General features: G+C 36.9%; 1 protein-coding gene across 1 annotated transcript; it reads right to left on the bottom strand.

The window, feature by feature from the left end:
- Positions 1-10,426: 10,426 nt before the first annotated feature.
- On the bottom strand, positions 10,427-27,851 carry LOC149087929 (uncharacterized). Its single transcript, XM_089252605.1, has 2 exons — positions 27,724-27,851; positions 10,427-12,390 (listed from the first exon to the last, which is right to left on the bottom strand). The coding sequence occupies exons 1-2, from the start codon at positions 27,742-27,744 to the stop codon at positions 10,537-10,539; spliced, it is 1,875 nt and encodes a 624-aa protein (XP_089108731.1). The 5' UTR covers positions 27,745-27,851; the 3' UTR covers positions 10,427-10,536.

Genomic DNA, 27,851 nt, shown 5'->3' with positions numbered 1-27,851 from the left:
ATAGATAATATTATTTTTTTTTTTTTTTTTTTTTTTTAAAAAGCACTGTACAAAAGCACTGTACATTTCTACTCTTGATCTGCGCTCAACTCCCTTCGCTGTGAGAAATAGAAATCCCAACAAAAGCGGGAAGTGCGACTTATACGGTGAAAATTAAATATTAATTCAATTGAATTATTAATTAATTAAATATTTCAGGTTCGTATGGAGATACTGTAATGGTAAATGTTGATGATTCTCGAAGCGGGGGGGGGGAGAACTCTCGAGCCCATGGGGCAGATAGAAATTTACCGTTAAAGATAGGCTCACTGTAATTTAGGGAATATCATACAAACCGAAATTTTTCCACATGATATTGAAATTTTATCACAGCAAAAATCAATTATTTAACATTTCAAATTTTTATAACTGAATTTTCAAATATAATTAATATTGTAATTTTAATTTCGATGATCTTTCTGCATTGACAAAAAATGATTATTTTCAGTTAACTGCGTGTACACTTTTATTCATGTTTTTATTTCACGTGTAAGACAAAAACCTACATACAAGCTCGCGTGGAACATGTACAGTGAAGAATCGACGGTTCGACGAATTGACACGGCGGCAAACTTGTACAGCTACGAATTGGAGCTGCGATGAATTTGTACCGCGACGAATTGACGAATTGACACTGCGACGAATTTGTATCGCGATGAATTGGAGCTGCGAAAAATTTATATCGCGACAAATTTGTACTGCGACGAATTGACACCGCGACTAATTTGTATCGCGACGAATTGGAGCTGCGACAAACATGTACCGCGACAAATTGGCACTGCGACGAATTTGTAACGCGACAAATTGAGTGTTACATAAGGAATTGAATGTGGAATCCATATACAAGTATGTGAAAAGAACAGCAGAGAACTTTTTCAATAGGTTGAAAAATTCGAATGTTGAACATTTTCAAGAATTAGTGGCATACAATCATGAAGAAAGAATGAGACACCTAAGACCGAAAAATGTGCTAATAATTCAGTACAGAAGAGAGTTTAAAAAAAAATGGAGACACAGTCAGAGAAAACTCAGCAAGTAGGTAGAGATAGAATTTTAAGGCTTATCTAGGTTATAGTAAAAGAATTATATATATATATCCAGTTGCATTAATCATATTTCATGTTGTAAATAGCAAGTATTACCAAAAGAGACAATTTATTGGTAAGATTTTATTTGATCTAATTTTCTAGATAAGAGTTATAATAATTATATTATGCATAATCTAATGGAAGAGTAGACATGTTTATGTAACCGCATAATCAATGTTAGTATTTTTTTAAGAATATTATAATTTGGTAAATTCTGATAAAATTATCATATGATTTTTATAATTTTCATGCAAGATTTCATGATGGAAAAGAAAAAAGAAGTTGAGCGTAAGATGAAAAGACAAATATGATAGAACTGATAGATCATGATACGTATATGAAGAGAGGGATGAAGAAAAGATGTAAAATTAATGATATATGAAGGGAAATTTGAAGGAAAATTTCAAAAGATTCAAAAAAGGGATACGGCGAGTTTGCCAAACATGGACCCGATGACTCTGCGATGACAGAGTGCGCAGGAAAGTAATGGTATTATGATTAAAATAAGCTTTTCCTGGGGAACTGCAAAACTGCAGTATTTTAAATCTAAAAGATGTTATAACCATAAGTCCTTCAATTTACCACGCCAATAGTGGTCACCATGATGAAGGAGATGTAGACCATTTATTAAGAAAATGAGTCTGGCGAGTGGGTCATTCAAGTATTACGTCAGCATCGATGGCGGGGGAGAGAGGGGTTTCCGATTTGCTGACTTTTGATGACAAGGGGGAAAGGTGGGGATTTGGATGATGCTTACGTCATCAACCACACTTTATGAAAATATGAAATATTCTTAATGGCACCTTATTCGGTGCACCAAAAACGTAAAAAAAAAACTTTCGATAGTTATTGGGCACCTGAACTAACATTCTCCCTATGGTAAGTCCCCTACAGAGCCACTTTAGTGGTCTCTAAATGTTTCACGGATCCTTCAAGTATTCTGGAAATGTGTCCGGGCCGGTTAAGTACTCTAGAACTGTGCCACGTATCACTCAAGTGGTCCGTAATTATGCCGCTGATCACTCAAGCAATCTGGGAATGTCCCGCGGGTAACTTGAGTGATGTAGATCCGCGCTGGGGGTTCACTTAAGTGCTCTAAAACTGTGCCAATGTCACTCAAGGGATCTCTAAATGTGCCACGGGCCTACTTCAGTGATCTGAAAACGTGCTACGGACTACTGAAATGCTCTGGAATTGCGCCATGGGTTAATTAAGCGATTTGCAAATATGTCGCTTATAGTTCATTTTTACAAAATTTGATTTGGGGGGCAAGTCACACCATTCAAGCTTCATTCTAAATTGCTAACACACTTAAAAGAAAAATAACTGCCTAAAATTCCCTGGAAGGCTACGAAATTTCTGAACGAGAGCGGCTTTGCAAAAGGTTTAGTTTGATGTGCGGTATACTGCTACTTGAATAACCATATTGGAGCTCCTTCTGGGCGAAAACTAAAAGGTGACGAACGGAAAAAAACAACACGCCGAGAAGCCGGGGTATATTCACTCTTCACCTGTGAAAAAATCAGGGTCGAACGGCAAAATTTTTTTTGGGGGGAAGGGGGTTTGGCCACGACTTCCGCAAAATGCACCGCTGTGTGACCTATTCGTATACTACGACGAAGGTGCCGCCCACATCAAGGAGCTATCTCGAAACTACTTCGAAAGACAAGAAAAGTCCTGTCATCAACATCTGAGAAAGATCCGCAATTATGATCCTCGCGAGTTTCTGCAACATCTAAGGCCTAAAAACATACTCCACACAAAACATGATGGTTATAATCAAAGGTCTCGATCAGTGAATATGCCTCCCAATAGGTTGACAGGGCTCCAACCTCGTGAATCCCAACCATAAGTTCAACCGGGCAGGACTCGGAAACCCATAGCCCCACATCGCGCAGTATGCCCTCCCCCACGTAATATGAATTTGTAGTGTGAAATTCACTTTTAAAGAAAAATTACAGTCGCCCGCCCCCCCGTATTCGCGGTTTTTCCCCCTTCATTGGGAATTTTTTTTTTCTGCAGCATTCAGAAATCGTCATTCATGTGTTTTGTTTACAAAATTTGAGTTGTGCATGTTTGTGATGGCTCGCTAATAACGCATTGAATAGCAAAGAGTTGAACATCATTTCAACACTGAAAAGTGATGCATTTACTTGCGCTTATTTATCCACTCATGCTTTCCCTTCAAAATTATTTCGATGTGTAAAAATTTCAGAGGTGTGAAAATACCGTCATAATCTGCCATAAAACATGCCACCTCGTCACCTCATGCCTGGCCTTGATATGCGATATCGTGAGCAGTAATTTTCGTTACTGGCAGAGAGTTCCTGGATGGTGAAGGGTTTTCAAAAAATTGGTATTTCGATTGATTTTCTGTCCTTGGATTATATCGTTCAGTTTCTTCATTTTGAAATCACATACACATGTGTATTGTTCAAGCATTTCCCTCATATAGGACATCGGACACTTTTTATTCGCTCATTCGCATAAAGCTGTGAGATAATTTTTTAAATAATCAAATAAAATAATCGAAATATAAATTGGTGGAAAGTCCCTAACCATACAAGTACTCTCAGTCAGTAACATAATATACAGCTCACGATATCGTTTATGTCTTTCAAAGTTTTCGCGAATACTCAACTGGAATTTTTATACAAGCTTCATTACATATCTGGCAAACGAATTTCGAAAAAATAAATATCGGTATTTTCTGCGCATGAGGGATTAAAAATCATTCACTGAAAATGCTCACATCTCATTGAATAAAGATTGTGATCACATTTTGAATCCCCACGCAGGGTGTCTTATAGGCAGCGTCAATTTTTCTGTGAAATTCATAAAAATTTGTAAAAAAAACTCCGAATGTTATAAGCAGAAAACATACGACAAAAATTGGGATTTTTATATAAAACATATATATCTTCATAAATATACCTGCCGTTCTCACGAAAATGCACGCGAGTTATGCACAAAGTTATTGCAATATTTTGTGAAAGTTGCAAGTCATTTGCAGCTTTTTCTGGTAAAAAGGGTTGATCAAAAACTTCTTTTTTTTCTATTTAATACTTTGGTGGTCCCTTAAATGCACCAGTTACTATAGCGAGAATAACCTATCCGCAAACCGCATTCCGATTTTTCAACTCCTTCAATTTTTATTAATTTTTTCAACCATTTACATTTCTCCTGATTTTAATTTGAGTTTTTGTTTGTTTCTTATTGCATCCAAAACTTTCAGTTTTATGCACAAATATATTTTTTTTCTAATTTTAAGACACTACATGAAGCCATGGCATTTGTGCAGATTTTTTGAAATTTTTACATTCATCGAGAGAGTTAGCGCTTTCTATTGGCGGAATAAAGAATAAAAATTAAATGAAATGAAAAAAATAAATAAACCGACAACTAAACCGTAGACCAACTAATCACATTAGCACATTCGATCTTGAGGAAACATTTTCTTTTATTTCAACCAACTCGTACACATTCACGTATAAATTATTCAAAGTTCCCTCTATTTAATGTGACAGAAAATACTTCCGCGCGTGAATGAAAATGACAGAAATGCAATCATGTTATCATGGGTATTTTTCTTCTTTTCTTATAGCGCAAACTCTAATTGGGAAAACGGAATAAAATTAGTTTCATGCTGAATGTTTAGTGTGGCAGTAATGTGAAAATTATTATGCACATTGTCGAAATGAGCAGAGGAAAAACATTTTCTAGTTTACAATCACACAACTTGCTCTTTAATACTATGTATACAGATGCACTTTTTTATCGAAAATACGCCCTCATCTGTGCTCAGCAAGCAATATGACGCTTATCCCGTCGCCGAAATCTTGGTGAAATAGGTAGCAAATTTTTCCACCAGTCTGAGGAAAATAGATTGCCGTATCTCTCTCTATTTAGAATTACTCTTAACACGGAAGGGTCTAAAACTAAACCATAATAAGTCATTTAAATATTTTACTATGATATAGCCCTACATGATGTGTTATTACAGAAAATACAGGATGCATAGCTAACTGCACGCACCGCAGATTACTGGACAACTGTTGATCCTATAGGCAAACTTCCAATTCGGAGAAGTATCCAAATGACATGTAGACCTCGGATACCTTTCATATTGCAAAGGGTTCTATAGTTAACAAAGCAAAATATCAAACCCAATAAGAAAGTTGTTGCCTGTCTGACCTCGCACATGTGTTTTTCTAACTGCACATACATGACTAATGACCATTTAGATCCTATGATGGGGACCCTAATTTTTTTTTCTTTCCTTGTCTTGTAACTCGGAATTTTCTCCGGCACGATCACGCCCTCCAGGGCAATGAGCTTATATCGCGTGAGAGACAGAGCCTGGTCGTGCTCGGTCCGTTCTGACTCTCCTAAGGCGAACAAAATAAATTTCGCGTTTATAATTATAATATTCGCTTGAGTATGTAAATTCAAAAAATGGAGAAAAATTGGGGTAAAAAACAGCGTAAATGTGGACTTTATTTTGTTCCCCTCGGGAAAGACTGGCAGAAACTTCCTAATTGGGCTTTTAAGCACACAGTGTTCGTATAAAAAGGTTCGTTTTTGTTTAATTTTAATGACTACACAACTCTTTGCAATATGAATGGTGAATCTGAGGTATACTCGTTATTTGGATACTTTTTCCTAATTGGAAGTATGCCTCTTGGATCAACGATTCACCAGCAATTTGTTTCCAAAAGACTCTAGACGACGTCCGTATGTATATGCGAGTCAAGACCGAATCTTGACTCTCAGTTCTGGCTGAATGATTCGAAACAAAAATCACATGTCAGGATCGTCAGTTATGAGTTCCTACGCCGTATTATCGAATACAATGCAATGTTGTATGAACTGAGTCTTATGTGCACTTACCCACTCGAAATACTTCATGTTTAAATCATTGTTCTATTAGAAATTCCAAACTGCAACATCATTATCGCTCAGGTGTTTTAAAAATCGCTCTAACAGATAATTGACCAGTAATATTGAAATGCAATCAAACCAACGCTGATAGAAGTTTCAAACGTAAGGATTTTCCAGATCGGTCTCGAAATGATATTGATTATAATAGATCTAAAATATGTGTCAAAAACTATTATCTTGATGAGAATATTTACTCTGTAACTGATGTTAACCTACTGTATGAGGCATTTCTTAATCTGGTCTTCAAACGAAAAAAAAAAAAAAAACAATGTAAATTAATAAATAACTTCGTCAGTAGCGAAAAACCTCTAAAAATACTTCCTCCTGATCAAGATCGTAGAACTCTGGCCGAAAAAATGAATGAATTTTTCGTAAACCTGAACAATGACGAGCCCATATGAAAATCTTGAATACCATTAATATATACCAAACCAGCAAAATTCTATGGCCCTGACTCTATTTGAAAAAGCGGAAGTAAAAAAAAAATATTTTAAAATTGGACAGTAACAAAGTCATAGGTTACGATGTAATTTCCCCTGAAATGTTGAAAATTATTTGTAAATATCGTATTCGTTTTCTAACATACCTGATAAATACCTCAATTTTCGGGGGAGAATTTATTGAAAAATTAAAATATTCTGTTGCAACTCCGATCTACAAATCCGACAGCATAAGTGAATTCAATAATTATCGCCCAATTTCTGTTCTTCCTATTTTTTCTCTGGTTATTGAACGATTATTTAAAATGAAGCTCATGAACTTTCTCCAGTCGAACTCGTACTTCACTAGCACACAATTTGGCTTCTTGGAGAACAAAAATGCTGAAATGGCTGTATTATAACTTACTGAACATGTTTATACAGTAGTAAATAACAATAAACAAGCTTTGGTTGTCTTCTTAGACATAAGGAAAGCATTTGATACGGTAAATCATGAAATTTTCCTTTAAAAAAATTGTCTTGCGCTGGAATTTGGGTTTTTTTTTCATAACTGGTTCAAGCGCGCTTTGTCAAATCGGATGCAGGCCGTGAAAATTGATTCTGAGATAAGTTTTTTTTATAAAAATGGCGTCCCACAAGGATCTGTGTTGGGTTCAGTTTTATTTCTCATCTATGTAATAGTACAAAAAAATCTTAAATTACATGGGAGTATGATTAGCTATGCTGATGATACAGCTCTTGTAATAACCGAGACCACTCTTCTGACATTAAAAAATCATACCGAACTTGATCTAGCCGCATTAAATAGTTGGCTAATAAATAAAAAATTATCGTTGAACCTAGCTAGAACTATAAATATATAAAATTTCAACTTTATACCAGCAGAAACAATACCGAAAATCTCGCGATTCACTGTCATAATGCAGACAGCTTACGAATTTTTGAACTTCTATAATCGAAGAAATCGAAGAAATTAAATATCTAGGGTGTAACATTGCATAAAAACTTAAAATGGAAAGCTCATGCTCTGACGATCTGCAATAGACTAAATTACATAAATACACTGCTGGCCACCGTAAATGCAACACCCTGAAGGAAGCATGCAAATAATATGAAATTTACAACATGCATTAGCGGAGGTGAGATATGCAAATGATTAGAATTTCAGCGCAGACGCACATCACGCGCGCCTGTGGCGCCATTTCAAAGAGCTATTTAAGGCTTGGAGATTTCGAGGATTTGAAGTACTTCAATTGTGTTTTTCTTGTGGTTTTTTCAAAAAAACGATCAATTATGCCTCGTAGAAAACAGCGATCATCTTTTGATCAAGTATCCGAGTTCGACAGAGGAAGGATAGTGGCCTACCGAGATTGTGGATTATCTTTCAGGGAAATCGGTAGTCGTGTTGGACGAAACCAAACAACTGTAATGCGGATATGTGATCGTTGGATGCAGGAGGGTACGACGGACCGACGTGTTCGATCGCATCCACCTCAGTGCACCACTTCACGTGATGACAGGCGTATTGTGCGTATGGCAGTGACGGATCGTTCAGCCACATCACGAACCATAGCACAGCACATTCAGTCTGTACCGCATCATCCAGTGTCTGCGCGTACCATTCGACGCCGTTTACAGCAGAGTGGTCTGTCCGCAAGACGTCCATTGCTTCGTCTACCCTTGACGCAGAACCACAGACGTCTCCGCCGCCAATGGTGCGATGAAAGAAGGATGTGGACGGCACAATGGAATCAAATTGTCTTTACTGACGAGTCACGCTTCTGTCTGCAACACCACGATGGTCGGATTCGAGTCTGGAGACACCGTGGAGAGAGGATGCTGAACAGCTGCGTTATGCACCGCCACACTGGTCCTGCACCGGGTATTATGGTATGGGGCGGTATTGGATATCACTCTCGCACTCCTCTAGTACGCATTGCCGGTACTTTAAAAAGCCAGCGCTACATCTCCGAGATGTTGGAGCCAGTTGTGCTTCCTTACCTTCAGGGCTTGCCCACAGCCATATTTCAACAGGATAATGCGCGATCACACGTGGCACGCATTGTCCAAAGGTTCTTCGTCAATCGCCAGATTGAATTGCTTCCCTGGCCAGCTCGCTCTCCGGATCTTTCGCCGATAGAAAACATGTGGTCCATGGTTGCTCAACGATTGACCCAGATTACATCCCCAGCTGCCACACCAGATCAACTTTGGCAACGCGTGGAAGCTGCTTGGTCTGCTGTACCCCAAGAACACATCCAAAGTCTCTTTGAATCAATGCCGAGGCGTGTGGCAGCGGTGATCTCCAACAATGGCGGCTTCTCTGGCTACTGATTTTGGCAGGAACCACACTTCACAGAAGTCTATAAATTTAATCATTTGATGCTTGGTCAACATGTTATCTACAAAATAAATATTGTTGCGATATCTCTTGTCTTTCTTGGTGTTGCAATTTGGGTGGCCAGCAGTGTATTCGAATTTTCAGTTTAAAAATTATTGTATCCATGGATTTTCTTTTGACCATGTACTATGTCTGGGTTCTTTCGTTGATTCAGTATTCAATCTGCGTGGGAGGTGACTATGAAACAAACTTAAATCCGATCAATATTTCTCTTAACAAAATTTTACGTACATTGTTCCATTCAAATAGAGCCCGTTATTGAAATGATTACCGTTGTAATCTTAGCAAACTCTACATATGGCAAAGGTATTAATGTTTATACAAAGAAATCGCTCTTGGTTTAATATAAAAAAAATAAATCAAACCCGGAAAGCAGACGGGGAATTTCCTATGACATTCACAAACCTAGAAAAACCATCTTCCAAAAACAGTTTATCTAACTTGTCCCCAAAAACTCCAACAACTTAAGCCGTGATCTAAAGAATGACAAAAATTTAAACTCGTATATAAGAAATCTATAATCATATATATATATAAATAACCACTGATATAATATATCTAGCGACCCTTTTTCAACTGTTTATTATCATTCCTTTTTATTATTATTTATGCCAGTGTGGCAACATGTGTATTTTTACGCAGTCAAAGCCGACTATCTTTGTTGTTTGTTTTGCATTCGGCTTCTCCGTACGTCTGCCACACGCTCCTGCCATTAAAGTTATAATGGTTGTATAAATTGTAAATAAAACATGTAAATAATTAACAGTCGCTATATTCTACTTGTGAGCGAGCCCACCGCACGACGTCGCACCGACCACGCGTAACATATATATATAATTCTATATAAATAACCACTATATATATATATATAATATAAATACCCACTGATATATAATATAAATACCCACTGATATATAATATAAATACCCACTGATATATAATATAAATACCCACTGATATATAATATAAATACCCACTGATATATAATATAAATACCCACTGATATATAATATAAATACCCACTGATATATAATATAAATAACCACTGATATATAAGTAACCACTATATAAATAACCCCTGATATAAATATATATATAATTCCTTACCCCTCAAATCAAATAGACGTAATTGAATTTGGTTACCGCTCTGAAAATATGGTGAATGTCGAGATTGTCTAGTAATTTAATTTTTGAAATAATGCTCAAGATTATGCTTTTCACTCTTCTTTGAAATGTGATTGCCACTAGTATAATTTCTTCATTGGTTTGCCTTGGACGGATCATGCCAGATCCCTTAGGCTCATATAAGCAGACCGTGTTTATGTATGTTTCTATGTTTCGTATTTGTCCTGTAATTACTCTCTGGTGTATTATGTATACATATATGTGTGTGTGTGTAATGTTAATAAATTTCTAAATATTATCAGCTTAAATCTGAGACAGAAAAAAAAAGCGACAACTTAGCGTTATTTGCTAGTTTCAATAAAATTTCTTGTTTCTTGATATTTACAGTTTTATTAGACATAGAACATTTACACACAAAATTCACAAGACTCATAACCGTTGGGATCGTTATCAGCGAAGAACAAATAAATTTTACTTCCAGCGTATATTCGTTTTTTCAGGATTACTCATCGTAAAAGTAACCCTTGATGATATCGAATCGTGCCTGACTGAAATTAGGCACTTTATTTTCAACGGCCCGTAACGAAGCAGATGCAGTGAGATCTTTTGCTTCGGTTTCTGCCTGAGATGGTGGTGGCGGCAATGGGTTATTATCACCAACGGGAGGATCTATCTTGACAGTCTCCTCAGCGAATTCTTTGATCGTGGCTTGACCCTTGGGCACACCATTCGGGAAGATGCATTCTCTGGTCATTATGACACGTTTAGCGTTTCTCTTCTTCCTCTTGAATATCGGCGAAGGAAAGGGAGGTCTGCCGTAGCTCGAGAAAGGTAGATTCTCTATCTCCTTGAATTTCGTCTCGCACCCTTCTTGGTTATAGTCGATTTTAGGTATCTGAAAACTCGGCAAAGAGAACGCTGTCGTCGTTTCCGTAGGCCTCTGGGATAGTTTGCTCGCTTCTTCCCACACTGAACGTCTCAGTTCTGCCAGATCAGGGGCTTGATTGAAAACAGGCGGTCCATAATTCGGCCATTGATAAGCAGGGTAGTTGGGCTGATGGTAAGCCTGTTGTTGCTGCTGCTGCTGTTGATGAGTTAGTCTGGGGTCACTGAAAAGAGTTGGATGGAAATTCGGGTTAGGGAAACCCGGGTACTGCTGATAAGGATAGTTCTGATAGGGGTATGCTGATGGTTGTTGGACAGTTGAAGGGTTCGCTTGAGACGTCGGTTGTTGTCTGAACTGTGGAAATCCGAAGGAGGGATAATTTTGAAACGGAGCGAAGAAATCGGGACGCGCAATTTGGTTCTGCGCGCCATTTACAGTTTCATTCTTCTGCTGCTCGTCGGTGATGGCTCCTTGAAGGGGTAAATGAGTAGAAACTTCAAGTAGAGCTGTTCCCTCGTTTGGTATCTTAGCAAATGGTACCGGTGACGCAATATTTTCAGGAGCATGGGTTGCTTGTTTTTCATCCATTACGGTAGTATCCGTTTCTTTTGGTATAGGTTGCACGATTACTTTTTTTCTCACATTTCGGACAGGCTTACTTATTTGGCGGTTATGGGGTAGGCGGCCAAGATTGCTCGGTTTCTTGGTAGTGCTTGTTTGATGTTCGACTGTGGTTGGCCTACGGATCGTGGCAACTTGACGCGTTCGAGTGTTCTGCGTTTTTGGAACAATTGAGCTCTTTGGTTCTTTAGCGGTATCTTGAGGAGCTGAACTTAAACGGAGCCCTTTGTATTCATCATCTTTGGAAGCTGTCTGAGATTTTCCGCTATCGGAGGGGTTTTGGATTGGGCCTCTGTCGAGTTTCGTGCTTGTACCACGCAACTCATTTTCTCTGGTATCTCTGGGTTTGTCATTCACTTGATATCTAACAGATTTTTCAGTGGTTCTTATATGCGTAACATCCGTAGGCTTGAAAAGTACAACAGTTGCCGCCGTTGAAGTACGAGACGGTTTCTTACGGAACTTCCTTTTCGGAAGTCTTTTCGGAGGTTCGGTTGACGGATCGTCAGATGAGGAATTTTCCGCAGCATAGGGATTCGTTTTGAATCTCGCGTGGCGTTGGGCATCTTTATGGTTTTGCGTGGTTCCGTCCTCTGATGGCGGTGTTTCTTGAGGTTTGCGAGGAAGATGCTTCCAAGGTGACGGTCGCCGTTTCGGTTTCTCTTCGGATTGGTCTTCGTATTCGACGGATGATCTCACAATCCGGTTCGCTTTGTTCTGTCTGACTAGAATACGATTCGGATCTTCATTCAACACTCTAACTGAACCTGTTACCTGGGTTTCTTCGGCAGCTGAATATGCCAGAATCTTTAACAAGACCAAAAGTAGAGCAGGAAATAAACCTTTCCTCTGAAAATAGAAACAAAAAAATTCATTTTCAGTTATAATCAATGCATAGAAACTCCGCTGATATCTCATTCAGTGATTCCCAAAGGGTGTGTCTTAACACACTGGGCACCCATGCGATCATCCAGGGGTCCCGCTATCAATGCCGTTAGATTGAATTAATCATAGGGGCTTTTCATTCCCAATCTGAAAAAAAAAAAACTCTTGACGATGCCTCAGAAGTGTCTCGAGATCCGGTTCAACAAAAGCTTGCCTGATTAGTTCATTCCGATGTGTCTCTGTATAAACACACGTGTTATGCGTTTTTATCAAAGTGAAAATTGTGTAAATTGTTTTGCCACCCGTTTGAGTTGGGAAAGGACTCAACTGGATGATTCTAACAATGGTTTGTGAAATGTGGTCAGGGGACCCTCGATTAGTTGCAAGAGATTGCTGAAGGGCCATCGTCACTTGCTTTAGAGCAAGGTGTAATACTATAGTATATACCAGAGCGTATACTATAGTATACGCTCTGGTAGCGTATTGCATCTCTGATGACTAGCCATATGTGATTGGGCTATCTGATATACTCATTTTTGTTTGTATTTCTATCTCTGAAATGTTTGGAAATTGTGGAATGTGAATGGGATGCATATACGTGTACTATTTTATTGTATGTATAATTATTATCTCTGAAATTTTTGGAAATTGTGGACTGCTGCGGGATGAGCATTTGTGTTATTTCATTTTGCATTTTAAACATATTGAAAATATGTTTCCCGGTAATGGCTTTTCGGTTAGAGTCCCGTAGGATATGGATCAATCACACGGTTAGTTAATTAGTTAATATTAATAGCGTGTCCATCTGACCATAACCATAAAAAATAGTCAAAACCATAATTTGTCAGACGTGGTTCCATTATGGCACAATATAACCATTTCATCATTGTTCTGCCTATTGCTTATACTGCGCCGCCAAGCGAATAGGAGTTGTAATTTTATGACGTAAGAAAGTTTTTTTGCGTTATCTCTCTTGAGGAGAGGCCTGTTAGTTTACATCAATGGGATGGAGGGAGAGGATGAGGCATGGGTCCCATATATGAATTGATTTTCTTATACAATAACCATGAACTAGACCAGAATAAAATTTTACCCTTATCCCCATCACAAAAAAAGCTGATTTTATGACTGATTTTCATATGGGATTACAGACGAGCCCAGAAAGGCCTATAAAGAAAAATGAAAGTATTATGGATGTCAGTTGTGAATGCATGTAAGCGTTGTGTATGAGAAAAGAAAATTTGGAAAAAAATCGGGATTCGTGGTATAAGAGAAATTTTAAGCTCAGGCAAGTTAACAGTAATTGAAATTTTGTCCCAGAAGCAGCAGGTAAAATACCGCTGGTAGTACACAGACATGAAAATCCGTTCGTTACAACAAAAACCCATGTAATTTTATAGTGAATCAATCACTCATTTTTTTATACTTTGAAATGAGTAAAATGTATAACAATATTTTCCCCCATATACTTTCGACAGTGTTTTAAACATTGTTTAGCACACAAAAATCCATATTTTACAGAATAATAGACGTACGGCAACATAATGAATACGGGTAAAATTTTCGAGAATTTCATCACAAAAGTACATAGAATTACTTTTAACTGCAACCAAAAGGTGTCGTCGCTCTGTCTGGCAGAAATAATGATCTGTACAAATACTGTATTACAGATGTCGGCGATCATTTATTACGCATACGTACATACCGATCGTCTTGGTTTGATAAATTTACCAGTTTTATCAGTTATTTTGAATAATAACCATGTGTCGTGGGTGAAGTCGATAAATACGGGAAAGCGTTATCACTGTTACCGGTGAAATTCATCGCCTTTATCTGTGATTATGCATTTATACCGTATTGTGTAATTGGTTTACTTAATAAATATGAAAAAGAAAATACTCCAAACATGTGTCTAGTATGCGTGATGAATATAGTTGGACACACACCGATGTAATGATAGCAAATTTTACGATCGCACCCCGATATAATGATGCAATACATGTATGAATTATCATGTATAGTATATATCATATAATACGACTTATCATGCTTACCAACGACGCAACGCTTGGGCACTACGCATATTGGCCGATATGTGATAAATTTGGGGAAATTTATCACTTTTACCGGCGATTATGGACGTCACACAAGCGTCATTGGTACCCGGTTATGCATAATCGCTGAACTTTTCGTTAAGTTTGATAAATTTTTCTAAATTTATCTCTTTTACCGGTGATTATGCATAATTACACAAGCGTCACGTATGTTGATAAACACGATAAATCGTACTATATAATATATATATATATATATATACTGTACAATAATGGTAATTTATACATGTATTGTATCACACTATATCGGGATATGATTGTAAAATTCGTTATCATTATGTCGGGGCCCGACTATGTTTTCATCACACATTAGACTCATTTGGAATTTTTTCCTATTTATCAGTCACCAATTACACTGGGGCATTATTCATAATCATTGATAATAGCGAAAAATTTTCTGACCTATGGTTTTCTAAAAATGGTAATGCATTTATCAAATTTACTAACGACGATTGTGATGCGTATTCGCAGGAAAAAGTGATAAATTCATCAAATTTACCAATACGATTGGTAAGTATATGCATATAATAACCAGTTATTCATGTATACTAACCGACTTATCACATTTACTGTAACATATTCATAAATTATACCCTCGGAGCAAAACTTATTAGTGCTCTTGATGATATGAACGACAATATCGATGGATGTCCTCAACGTTAAAGCGATCACAAGCGATCTAATTACCTCATCGGGCAGGTTATTTGAATGGGGGAACCATTAAGGAACACTTATCGGGACAAAATCACGTATATAAGCTTCAAATGTCAAAGTTGACAGGTTCGTTTTTGACAAGTGCAATGGACGATATCCCTAGAATTTCTGCTGAATTATCACGAACGTTTGAGAGAGATTCCCGCTATACCCTTCACTGTTCCATGGAACCTTCAATGGTCATAAGACGATTAAACGCAGCCCAATCAAATATAATAGAGTCAAACTCGGTTATAACGTCCATAATTTGCGGGCTGTTCAAGAGGAGACAGGCTATTCAGTCCGCGGGCGAGATATGTGGTATTTCTGCCGTACGCAGGCCGGAAACTAAAATTTATGGAATGAGTTATGACCAGTATTTAACGGAACATTTCCGTATAATTATGACCATCCTGATTTTTAACGATAGTTGACAACTTTAGTCACCTCCGACAATTTTTCGGGCTATAATTAGCAACTTTACTTTCGCCTTGATAATTTTTGTTACTATAATTGGCTTTAACTTTCATTTGGCAATATCTTTGGCTATAATTAGCGAATTTACTTGGCTTTGGCAATTTCTTTTGTTGTAATTAGCAAATTTACTTCCCTTTGGCAATTTTCTTACAAAATTATTTATTTAGTTTACAAATGATTAGAAACTTTACTTGTGTTTGACAATTTTCTTACAATAATTGAAACTTTATTTTTCGGCTATAATTGGCAAATTTATTTTTTGGAAATAATTGGTAAAACACGCATTAACACCCTTTGAGGGCCATTTTTTTCTTGTAATGAAAAATTAAAATATTTTTGGGATTGAGATTGATTTAAGAAATTTTAAAAAAATCAATCAATTAATTGAATTAATTTTTCAATTTTTGAATTATTTGAATGAATTAACTTTTTTTGTGGTTTCTGAAGGAATTAATAGATGATGAGTAGTGGTAAAATAGCTTATACCCCATAGGCGTTTAAAAAATTTTGAATTTGATAGTAAGTAAACTTCCCCTGCTTAAAAAGTTTTAATCCTGATTTCCCGTATTTTCCATGAATTATCATTAGCATCTTACTACTGATACTTTTTACCGGATAACCGTTCGCGGATCGGATGAGACCCCTTGGCGGGCCGGATTTGGCCCGGAGGTGGTGCACCGGATAATAACACTAATGAAACTTTCTCAGGAATCCGATGAAAACGCACGACCTCGGATATAACAACACATTTTTCGTCACTTGGTTTCCGTTTTCCAAGAAAGTCCTATCTATGAAAACTTGTTCTAATTCAAATACTAAAATCAAAGATGAAGGTAATTTGGTTAATTCAAGAATTATTTATAACTTGCAAACTTGCTATATCACTTCATTTCCAGGGTGGAGTTGTTTATAAGCAATAACTAGCAATTTCACTGGCAATTGGCAACATTTTTCGCAAGAAAAAAGAAGCCCAATAGACTATTAAATTGGTTTGCATATCAGGTTTCTTCAAGACATTTCAGGCGTTGCAGGCTAAAAAAAATTCCGCCCAATGACCATGGACTATGGCATCTGGATTCATAAAGTGGCGTTTTAAAGGTGCCTATTTCAATGTTGTCCTAACGCATGGGCCAACCCAGACACGGCCCGGCGGCTTCAAGTACGAAAGGGGGGGACCTTGGGATAATGGAATCTAGTTAAAATTTTCGAGATTAAGCATATGAATTGGTAGACACGCATTTCTCGTCAGATTGAGGGCCTCAGAAAGATCGATTTTCCCGGGGAGCTCTGATGCTCTTGAGACGAGCCTGAGGCTAAACCCAACGGGGCCCAGGATGCCGAGTCAAACAGTGTCTTATATCAGTAGAGAATATTATTATTATTTTTTTCATTAGACATACCATATATGAATTTCATCAATTCTGAAATAAATTTGTGTCATTAAATATGAATTTATATAAACCCAGATTCCCTCATCTATATATATAAAATTGATTTTCTGTGTGTGTGTATGTTCTCTATACAAATCTGCAATTTTAGATCGATCGTCGCCAAATTTAGCATATATACCAAATGAGACCCGACTTAAACGATAGGCTACTTTAAAATTTCGTCAGAGTAGTCAAATGCCCCAAATGGGCAAAAAACTGTCGGGCAACAATGGTTTTTGGACCTCAACAATCACTTTCCGAACGTTTACTTTGGTTACCGTGGTTCCCTAGCAATGTGTTTCAGACGTGTGTATGCCTTTGCAACGGTTTGTCACATCTTTAATTCTGTTAGTATATGCATATGTATAATAATTTATGCCTTTATAATGGTTTGATACATTTTAAATCCTGCCAGTAACGAGGGTTTTTGAATAGACGTCATAATCATCATCAGCATCGCTTTGAGGGTCAAGAAAAGGGTGATCCTCATAGAAATCAGTGTTAAAATTGCCGAATTTTACTGAGAGCTTTTTTAATAGACACCATCATCGGCATCACTTTGAGGGTAAGGCAAAGGATGATTCCCCCATAGAAATCAGTGTTAAAATTGCCGATTTTAATGTAGAAATGCGGAAATTTGGCGGGGGTTTTCCTGCCACATCAATAATATTAAAAATTAAATTGAATTCTCGATTTTTGAAATATTGAGTTCGCTTAGGGATACGAAGACCAGAAAATTAAATATGAAGCAATTAGCCGGACCTACTTTCGACTTGGATATCCAGGCAATAACATTGATTTCAACTTTTTATTTATATCTTCTCAAGCATAGAAATTAATGTCTCCGTATTGTCTTTTAATATCGAACTGCATAAATTCATATAGTTTAGGTTGCTTTAAAATTAATTATGGGCCCGTAAAAAGTACATCGAAAAAATTCCACAGCTTTAATTAAGCATTTTTTGAAGCAAAAACAGGCAGAGATAGATAATTTGAAATTCAAAGGGGGGGGGGAAGGGAATCGAAATACCTAGAACCCTTTAAAAAAAGAAAAGAATATATATTTATTTTTACGTTCCTTTAAATCTAGATTTGTTTCTTTCATGAGAGGCGCAGGAAGTCGCCATATTGGTTAACTTGGACACGGGTTGTATGTCCCTCAAGAAAAAAAGAAGGAGATATCACGCGATCCAAAAAAACCTCATTGAAGAAAACCCGGGCAGCGCCGGGTATTACAGCTAGTTTAATAAAAAGTGGGCCCTTCAAAAATCATATTGCTCTTCTGCGGGGTGTGGGTCCCACGTTGGATCATGGCTATAGGCAAATCAGTTGATGAAGACCACTATTGTCATTATACCATAGAAGCAATTCATAACATTATTCAGTGGAATTGCAAGTCCAGTAACATTTTACCATCATACCATAGAGAGACGACCTCTCTTTGTGGTATGATGGTAAGTGCGTAAGTTTTCCTCAAAACACGCATAGCGGGCTTTGCTGAGTAGAAACTGCAGCCTAGCGAATGGCCTCCGATTGACGACAGTAGAGAAGGATGATAATTTTTTGCTCGGCTGATACATGAAATCAATAGGCTTTCACGCTACTATGCGTGTTTTTAGGAGAAAAAATATTGTCTCTCTGATATAATGGTAAGTGCCCCGGTATAGCGAAATAACCCTGTTTCTCTATTCACCTCGGCATAATATACAGAGAGCCTATTGATTTCATGTTGAAAAAATGTTTTCTAATAGAAATATCATTGAAAATACTATTTCAACCATCGATTTATTTCAAAAATATTTCTTGCACATGTCCTTGGTTGTGTGCGCTACTCTATAAATATGCTATTTTCTATCGTCGTATAAAGTTCTACGTATTTTGGATACTTAATTTTTTTGGAAATTGTCAAAAAAAAAGCATTAAAAACAGCTTGCGCGCAGGATAAAATAGCATGACATCAATATAAGTGAATAAAAATCGATTTATATATATATATATATATAAGTTCATGAAATGAAGAAAACGTCTGAGATTTCATTGACTCAATCTGATTTAAAATATAATTTTGATTTCAAATTTCAGACACTTGTAAATTTAGAATTTAGTTTTAAATGAGATTGAGTCAATGAAATCTGAAATTTTTCCTTCATTTCATGAACTGAGCAGTTACTTTCATTTTTGATAAATTTTTATTGAATTACATTGATGTGTGTGTCACGGTATTTTACGATGCGCGCGAGCGGTTTTTGATGAGTTTTTTTTTTAAATTTACAAAAAATTAAGTATATTCAAGATACGCAAAAATTTATACTAGGATAACACATACAATGAAGCACACGCGTAAAAAATTGTAATGAATCAATGGTTAACTAATATTTTTAATGATATTTCTATTATAGGTTTCCGTCATGTAAAAAGATATGAGACCTCTAAGTTATTTACATTGAATTAAAAACTTTAAATGAAAAACAACTCATGGTTACTAATGATAATGATCTTGGAAATAATTTACCTTGATTAATCATTATATTTATCTAATATTTAAATTTTTCCTTCCATTTTCACTGCGTCAAAAATATCACGTATCCTATAACGCATGATGATATGGCGTTGATACATATAAAGCTTGAAGATTCATTTGCCGTTTTAATATCCTCGATGCAGAATGACCATAATGAAATTTCCTAACGAACTTCTAACAAACTTAAGTTTTGAACAATTGAAGCGGAATTTTCAAATTTAGAATCGAGTTACGAACAATGACGTTAAGGTTGATGCAGGAATAATTCAGTCCAATCCAGCGCTCTTAAAACTTTCCAGACGGAAAATCCAAAACTGCTACCTTCCCCACAAAACAATTTCAAAATTGTTCGAAAGAGTCACGTGGAGCGTATTTTCACAATTAAGGTAAGTTAAAAGTTTTATGTTATTAAGTGGAGGGAAAAAATTCAAAAATGGTTTTTGTTCGCGTGAGCAGTGAGTTTGCATTGTGCACGCGTCATTGTATTCAAATGTCTTGTAACTTTGTGTGTCTCTCAACACTATAGTGTTATGTGCTTCAACACTATAGTGTTATGTGCTTCAACACTATAGTGTTATGTGCTTCAACACTATAGTGTTATGTGCTTCAACACGAGGAATTTTTCATTAAATTTATTCTTAAAATTTTTATGGCACAAAATATGAGCAAATTTTGATGGTTTCTGAAAAAGTTTCATGTTGTTGAAGTTAAAAAATATCCATATAAAATATTTGTAAATTTTATAAAATAAAAATATCCATAGTAATTGAGAGAAAAAAATTGAGTATCTATATAATATATAGTGAGAACAGAAAATTTTTAAATGTTCCTTAAAAGGAGATTTTTCCCATAGGAAAGCACGGGAAGCCGAGATCGTGCACCCAATCCCCTTTAATTAATTATTATTTGCACTAGATAACTGTCGGGGGAGGCTAAAAAATATCCACTTGTTTTTCAACCTTTTCAAGGGGAGCCCCAAAAAAATGTTTGCCCCGAAGTATTTCGAGAACTCACGCTAGTGCACTGTATCCACCTCACTATTTCTTTGTCTTGGTACCAGATACCCTTCGTGTCATCAGGTTATCTCCAGTGTTTGTCTGATTTTGTGATTTCGAAATGTACCGCGGTCTTCTCAAGTGAAAGCGTAAATTCCGTAGAGGAGTGTGTACGAGGTGCATATACAGTTAAGTAGTGTAAGGTCTGGTTAAGTGATTTGGGAGCTGCGGCTCCGGTTACTGAAGTGACCCGGAAATGGGCTGACGACGATTCAAGTGAAAATGTGCCGCAGTTTTTATAAAATAAAATTCTGGAATTTCACAATCTGGAAATGTGCCGCAGTCTGCATAAGTGATTTGGAACAGCGGGTTACTGAAATGATCCGAAAATCTATTGACAGCCACTCAAGTAATCTGAAAATGTGCCGCGGACCACTTAAGAGATGCGGAATTGAAACCACGGGTCACTCGAATGATCTAGAATCAGCGGTTCTCAACCGGTGCTCCGCGGAGCCATTGGGGCTCCTTGTGCGCTCCTCAGGGGCTCCGCGGCCGCTCGAGGAAAATAAAATAAAAAGTTATTTGGAAAAAAATAATTATAATTACTTTAGAATAATAAAAATAAATGAGTAATTTTTTGCTGAATAAGTAAAAAATAGATCTACGGGGCTCCACTATAGAAATTATATGCCCAAAAGGGCTCCGCGAGTCAAAAAAGGTTGAGAACCGCTGATCTAGATTATGACTAGCATTAAAGGCAGGTAAAAAGGTTTTTCCGCATTCAACGCTGTTCTTTCCCAATATTCCTCAGTTTTTCCCGATTCGAATATCTCAGTGAATATTGCACTCAGAAACGTGGATTTTATTTTGTTGTTGGCAAGACAGGGTTGAGGTTTTCAATTTGGGTTTTGTGGCACACGGGGGGAATGTATAAAAAGTTAATTTGTTTTATTTTAAAAACTATCCAATCCCGTTGAAACATGAATGACGTATCTGAATACAGCACGTTATTTGGATATTTTCTCTAATTGGAAGTGTCCCTGTAGGATCAACGGTTCGCCAGTGAAATGTCATACTCCCTGTTACCTATGCACCCTGTACATGGACCACAGAAAATAATACGGACTAATTACGACATTATCGGAAATGTTTGTCAACAAGGGGGGGGGTGACCCCTTCTAGCCATCTTTTCTCAATCTTAGCTCCAGAATGAGCAAAAAAAACCCCTTTTGACCGATAAAAATTGATAACATTATCCGAAATGCCACTAGCTATAAATGAATCACTTCCCATATTATTAATATTATTATACTAGCCAGTTCCATTCTTTGCAATGGTGACATGACCGCAGCAAAAATTGCTACCGCAGGGAGTCCCCCATCGACGGGTTAGCGCACCAACCTCTCGACGAGTATAAAAAAAATACAAGCCTGCCGTTCGGAATCGGCAATAAATTGTAGGTCCCGGTCTAATTAGCCCTCGTGTGCAGAAAATGACCGTGGTGCGACAAAAATGATCAAATGATCCATTCTTTGCGAAAGTGATAACAATACCCTAATGATTAAATTACCCGTGATTTTAATACACGGCAACGTGATTTTAATAAACGACTGCATTAGTTCGACCATTTTTTTCCCATTAAATATGAATGTTTATAAATTTTTGGATCAAAAATTTAATTAAATTCAGTTTTTCGGAAATTATTTTTTCTTTGATTCTGAATTATTTTCGAAACTAATCATAAAATTAATTCCCTAAATAATTATGGAAATAATTTTCTCGTTATGCTTTTTGGTCAGTTCAAAAACAATATTCCTCTTATTAATTCTGCATTTATTTCTTCTAATTAACTGTGCATTATTTTCTCTAAAACAAATACTGAAATTGTTTCTTTCATGATTTTGTAGAATTTTTCTTTTCTAAAAATTATTAAAATAAATTATTTCTTTCCTGGAAATTTTCGAATTACCTTTTACTAAAATTTATAATGAAATTGATTGTTTGATAAAATTTTAAATTATTTATTTATAATGAAATTGGTTTTTTTTAGCGTCGTTTAGCGTTAAGCTAGAACGACGGTAGCGGTCAAAATGATCGTTAGAAGAAGAAAAATCAATATACAGTGGATCCCGCTTATAATATCTTTCGGAAAACCTTCATTAAAAAAAATGTTGTAAGCAGGAAAACACTTTAAACGGGAAATCTTGATGAGAATTACTTGGAGCATGAAGATAAGTCGTACTAAGCACGAGAACGTTCCAAACGGGAACGTTATAAGCGGATCGACTGTGAATTGTTTTTCTTCACCGAAAGTTCTCAAAACCGTATATATTAAGTCTCTTTGTGACTTGTTTTTCCATTAAACCCTTGTTCGTGTACGAATTGTTTTGGAATATTGGGCAAGGGTCTTGTTATGACTAGGGATTGGATTTTTATGACCGAAAAATCTTAAAAATATGCGAAAATTTATGACCTAAAAATGTGTAAAATATGACCTTATAAAATAAAGGAACATAATCTTATACTTTTTCCGTTATTTCATTCCTTTTGTTCAATTATTGCTTTTGTACCCTCATTAACCCTTGCAGCAGCAATCCCGAGGTGCCTGATCAAACTCGATCTGTTTTATTTCCGTCACCCTGAAATGCCGCTGCGGATGTCGAGTGGTCCACCGACCCATGCCCACCCCCTCTCCGCATCACGAGGATCCAGGTTTGAACCCCACCGGCTTCAGCAGAAGAACCTACTTCAGCAGACGGTAGGTCGTCTGCTGAAGTAGGTTCTTCTGTGGATCCCAACTTCGAAGCACGAAAGCGAGCCGATCGTCCCATGAAAAAAGTCTCGAGCAACTGATCTAAAGCGTTACAATTATTCAATCATTACACTTGACTCACAGTTGGAAAAAATTTATGGCAGATGGAAGCACTACACACAGCAGGCATTGCTCGGAAACACACTTCACGTTAGTTTCACAGCACGCACATTCCAATATTTACCAATTCATTAGAAGTTGCGCAAAGGAATGTGGGCGAAGGTGCATGCGTCGTTCAGCAGTAGTCACCGTGAAATATCTCGTCAAACTTGATCTGCTTTGTTTCCATCCACCCCGAAATATCTCGGCTTTTAAAAACGTCTTGAAGTTGTTTTTACCGTAAAACTTGCTTTTCCCATCCCACCCCTCCAATCAAAATCAACTGCTAGAGGGCGGAGTCAGCTCTTGTTCAAGGTTAGATAAGGAAAGGCGCGAGAAAAAAAGACAATGTGTCCCCCCCCCACTTCTCTCATTATCGTAAAGAAATATATCAACTCACTACAAATAAATATAATTTCCTAGAAAGCTACACACGTCATGGCAGGTGTTTTTGTACCATAGTGAAGGAAGTAAAGCGATGGACGGATGAATTTTCTTGTTGTGGGGGAGCGTGGCGGGGGGAAGCAGTTATCAGCTCGTAATCGAAGAAGAAAATAACTCTTCTTGAAAATAGGTGAGAATTTAGAGAAGTTTCCGCGATGTCGAATGTGCCAGTTATAATGCGGATCGGGGAAATTTTAAAAATATCGTAAAGGGTAAAGTTGAGAAATAAACAAGAAAAATCACATCAGTTTACTGTTTCAATTAAAATTCGCTCACGTAATTCAAATGAAAACCACGCCTATCTTTACGGACAATAGATCTTTATTGAGGCACTTCTAGAATTGCGCTTTGAATTTTATGCGATGCAGTTTCCAAATATTTAAAAAAAACTGCTATTGTTTAGTTTCTTCTGTGAAATATTTGAAGAAACTATACTTTAGAAATGTCTACTTAAAATTTCTTGAAAAATTACCAGATGAAGCAGTAATTGAGAAAGACTCATAACGTCTAGTTTCTGAATCGGTTTTGTGCTGGAGTAGGGATACACTACCCGTCCTCCATTTTGATGTCATTTGAAGCGTCCTCCATTTTGATGTCATTTGAAGCGTCCTCCATTTTGATGTCATTTGAAGCGTCCTCCATTTTGATGTCATTTGAAGCGTCCTCCTACGATTAAAAAAATTCACCCTTTTGTCCTCCTTTTTAGGTTTTCTGAATTATTTTCCTTTTTTTTTTACTGGGGAATTTTTTTTCTCCCCACTTTGAAATAGTATTTCTTCATTGACAAAGTGTTTTTGTTTTTCTTTCCACACATATTCGTCAATGACCGTTGAAATTCCCAGAACATTTCTGTTTCTGATATTTTTAAGCGGTTCTGTTTGAGAATTGGGAAAAATTATTGCTGAGGACAGTTATTTTGGTAGAAGTAGTGGCGCCATCTATTGTGAAAATTGAGGCAAGTGACGTCACTAAGAGTGCGCGCAGGCGTCTTCCTTTCTCAGTTTAAGAATCTGCTAACACTATGCTGGAGCTTTTAACATAATTAGCAAAATAAAATGCAGTGGTACCAGGGCCGCAACTAGGGGGGGAGCAGGCGGGTCTCGTGCCCCGAGCGCTGAACCCGAGGGGGCGCAGAATTTCATTCTGAAACCTCTCCTTCAACATTACAAAGGGGCGACAAAATGCGCGCTTGTCCCGGGTGACCAAGCATCTAGTTGCGACCCTGAGTGGTACCATCGGTCCTTCTTCTTTTAAACCGAGCCTCTCCGGTCTATCACTGAGTGATTTGCTACCATTTTCTACTTTCGAACGTAACTTGTGTCGCGCGCGAATTCTTTATACTATAGGGTTCTATACTTAACTGATACCCGATATACCGAACCGTCTGCATGAGTATCTGTATTGCGAGTGAAGTTAGTGCTACCATTTGAATTTCGATTTGTGAGTGAAGTGTAATGTTTGAATATTTTTTTCTGTTGTAGGCGGACCGGAACTTGCGGAAGGCAGTAGGAGAGGATCTGGAGCCCCGTGCGCTGGACAAGGAAGGGCGGCAAGTTTTCTTTTTGTTCGTTCAAAATTATGAGGAAGAGGGGCAAAATGGATCCGCACCGAGTCAGTTTTTGTTTCTGGATGCGATCGTGGTTGTAGGATCTGTTGCGAGACTTTCCAACGTTGAGATCTACTCTCATTTCAGCTGAAGCTGGAAAAACGACAGAAAACCAACTTCAGTCAACCACCACTGAACTACCGGTGGGATTTGAACCTGGGTCCTCTTGATGTGAATTCGTTATAATTCCCACATGACTACTGTCGGTGATGAAAATATTATCTCTAAACTCTTGGAAAAAATACCGTGATTTTTTACTCTGAATACTCAAATAGAGCTAGAATTTTAAAACAAAGGAGGAAAACGATCTAAATTGAGGGAATGGCTGTTTTAGGAGCAAAAATTGTGGAAAAAAAATTATGTTTACTTCAAAACAGAATGCAAAACACATTGTTATAGAGATTTGGAGTTTTACAGTGGCAAAGCCAAATCCGCTCCTTCTGACATAAGCCCTTGTGTTTAAGAATTAAATAAATCGGATTGAACGCGAAGATTTCAACTGTTAGAACGAACGAGATCTTTCACAAGTTCTTGGCGCGCCATCCAGAAACATAGCAATAGGTATCCTCCAAGAATAAAAAGAAATTGGCTACTAGGTATGCAAAAGCTTTTCCAAAAAACTTTTCTACTCTGATAGAAAAGTATCAACAATACACAACGTAATAAATACATGGACTGATCATATTTTCTTCCCTCATAAGAATGCAGTAAATCTGTATTCATACAGGATATTGCTAATTATCGCCAAAAATTGTGAAAGTTATGTAAAGTTGCCAATTATAGCATTAAACTGTGAAAGACAAGTAAAGCTACCAATAATCACCACCAAAAAGTTGCCAAATGCAACTAAGTTATGGCCAAAAAAAGTTGTTAAAGACAAGTAATTGCACTTCGTCTTTTTTGTCAAGTGGAATAAGATCCTCGGAAGGCCTTCCATAGCAATTGGTAAATAAATAAATAAGCGTGATTCACAAAAGAAACCACATACATTTGACAAATATGTGCGATGAACATATTTATATGACTATAATTTAATTATGATTCAGTCAAAATTATCATAACATTATTTATACGTCATGAAAAAGGTATTGATACTTCAAAACAACAAGGAAAAATACGAGGCATTTTAATAATTGTGACCAGGGCGAGAAGAAGTATGGGGCAACTGCCCCGGTGGGTAAAATTTAGGAAGCGACAAATTTTAGTTGGGGACAAAACCACTGTTATAAAATCACCAAATTTCACTGTGGGATGGGGAGGCAAAATCATGCCCCGCTTCACAAAAATCGTATCGTTACGGCCTTGATTGTGACGGCCAAAATTACGGGACTATCCCGTAAAATATAGGTCATATAACCACCCTATATACTACATGAGGTCATGTCTGAGGGGTAGAAATACCGCATATTCGACCCGTAGACCGAAAATGTTGTGAACTTTCCGGCTTTACCAGTTAATATGCATAATTACCAAGAATTTTGGTAAGTGGGATAAATTTCCCTAAATGCATCGATTATACCGGCGATTATGTATAGTACCCAAGCGTCGTTGGTAAATATAATAGGCAGTAAAAAAGTGTCACTTTTACCGGTGATTTTGCATAATACCCAAGCGTTGCGTCGTTGGTAAACATGATAAATCGAACCATATGATATATTATACATGATAAGTCAAACATGTGTTATATTTGGTGTGCAATCGTAAAATTAGATACCATTGTATCGGGATCCGACTATATTCAGCACATATGCTAGTCTAATTTGCAATTTTTTTTTTCAATTTTTATCAAATTCCCCAATTACATTTGGGTATTATGCATAATCACAGATGATGGCGATAAAATTCAAATTATTAAATTTACCAACGGCATTTGTATATTATGCATAACCTCCAGTAAAAGTTATAATCTTTTTATTATATATTTATCAAATTTACCAACAACGCATGAGTATTCACCTGTAAAAGTGGTAAATTTATGAAACTTACCAAGGCGACTGGTAAATATACAGGGTATACATATGGATAACAACCATTTATTATGTATAACAACCAATTTATCACCTTTACCGGTTATTACCGATACAAAAATTAGAATACAGAGCTCACCGATTTGAAATTGAATTTCATCTTGGTTGAACCACTATCCAAACAAGTTTTAAAAGAAGGTTTTTACGCATCATGCAGGCGCATGATTCCGATTTCGAACTTTCACTTTCAGAAAATGACGGATTTCG

The sequence above is a fragment of the Pholcus phalangioides genome, unplaced genomic scaffold (genome assembly GCF_987345545.1).
Source record: "Pholcus phalangioides strain wild (caught in Gottingen) unplaced genomic scaffold, Ppha-v1.0 ptg000003l_1, whole genome shotgun sequence".
NCBI lineage: Eukaryota > Metazoa > Arthropoda > Arachnida > Araneae > Pholcidae > Pholcus > Pholcus phalangioides.
Note: the sequence above shows the minus strand (reverse complement) of the source record. Positions and strands in the feature narration are given on the sequence as shown.

Coding starts and splice junctions, on each gene's coding strand:
- LOC149087929 (XM_089252605.1), bottom strand. CDS start 27,744: ATGAAATTCAATTTCAAATCG. Junction 12,391..27,723: donor TGAAATTCAATTTCAAATCG/GTGAGCTCTGTA, acceptor TTCTATTTTCAG/AGGAAAGGTTTATTTCCTGC.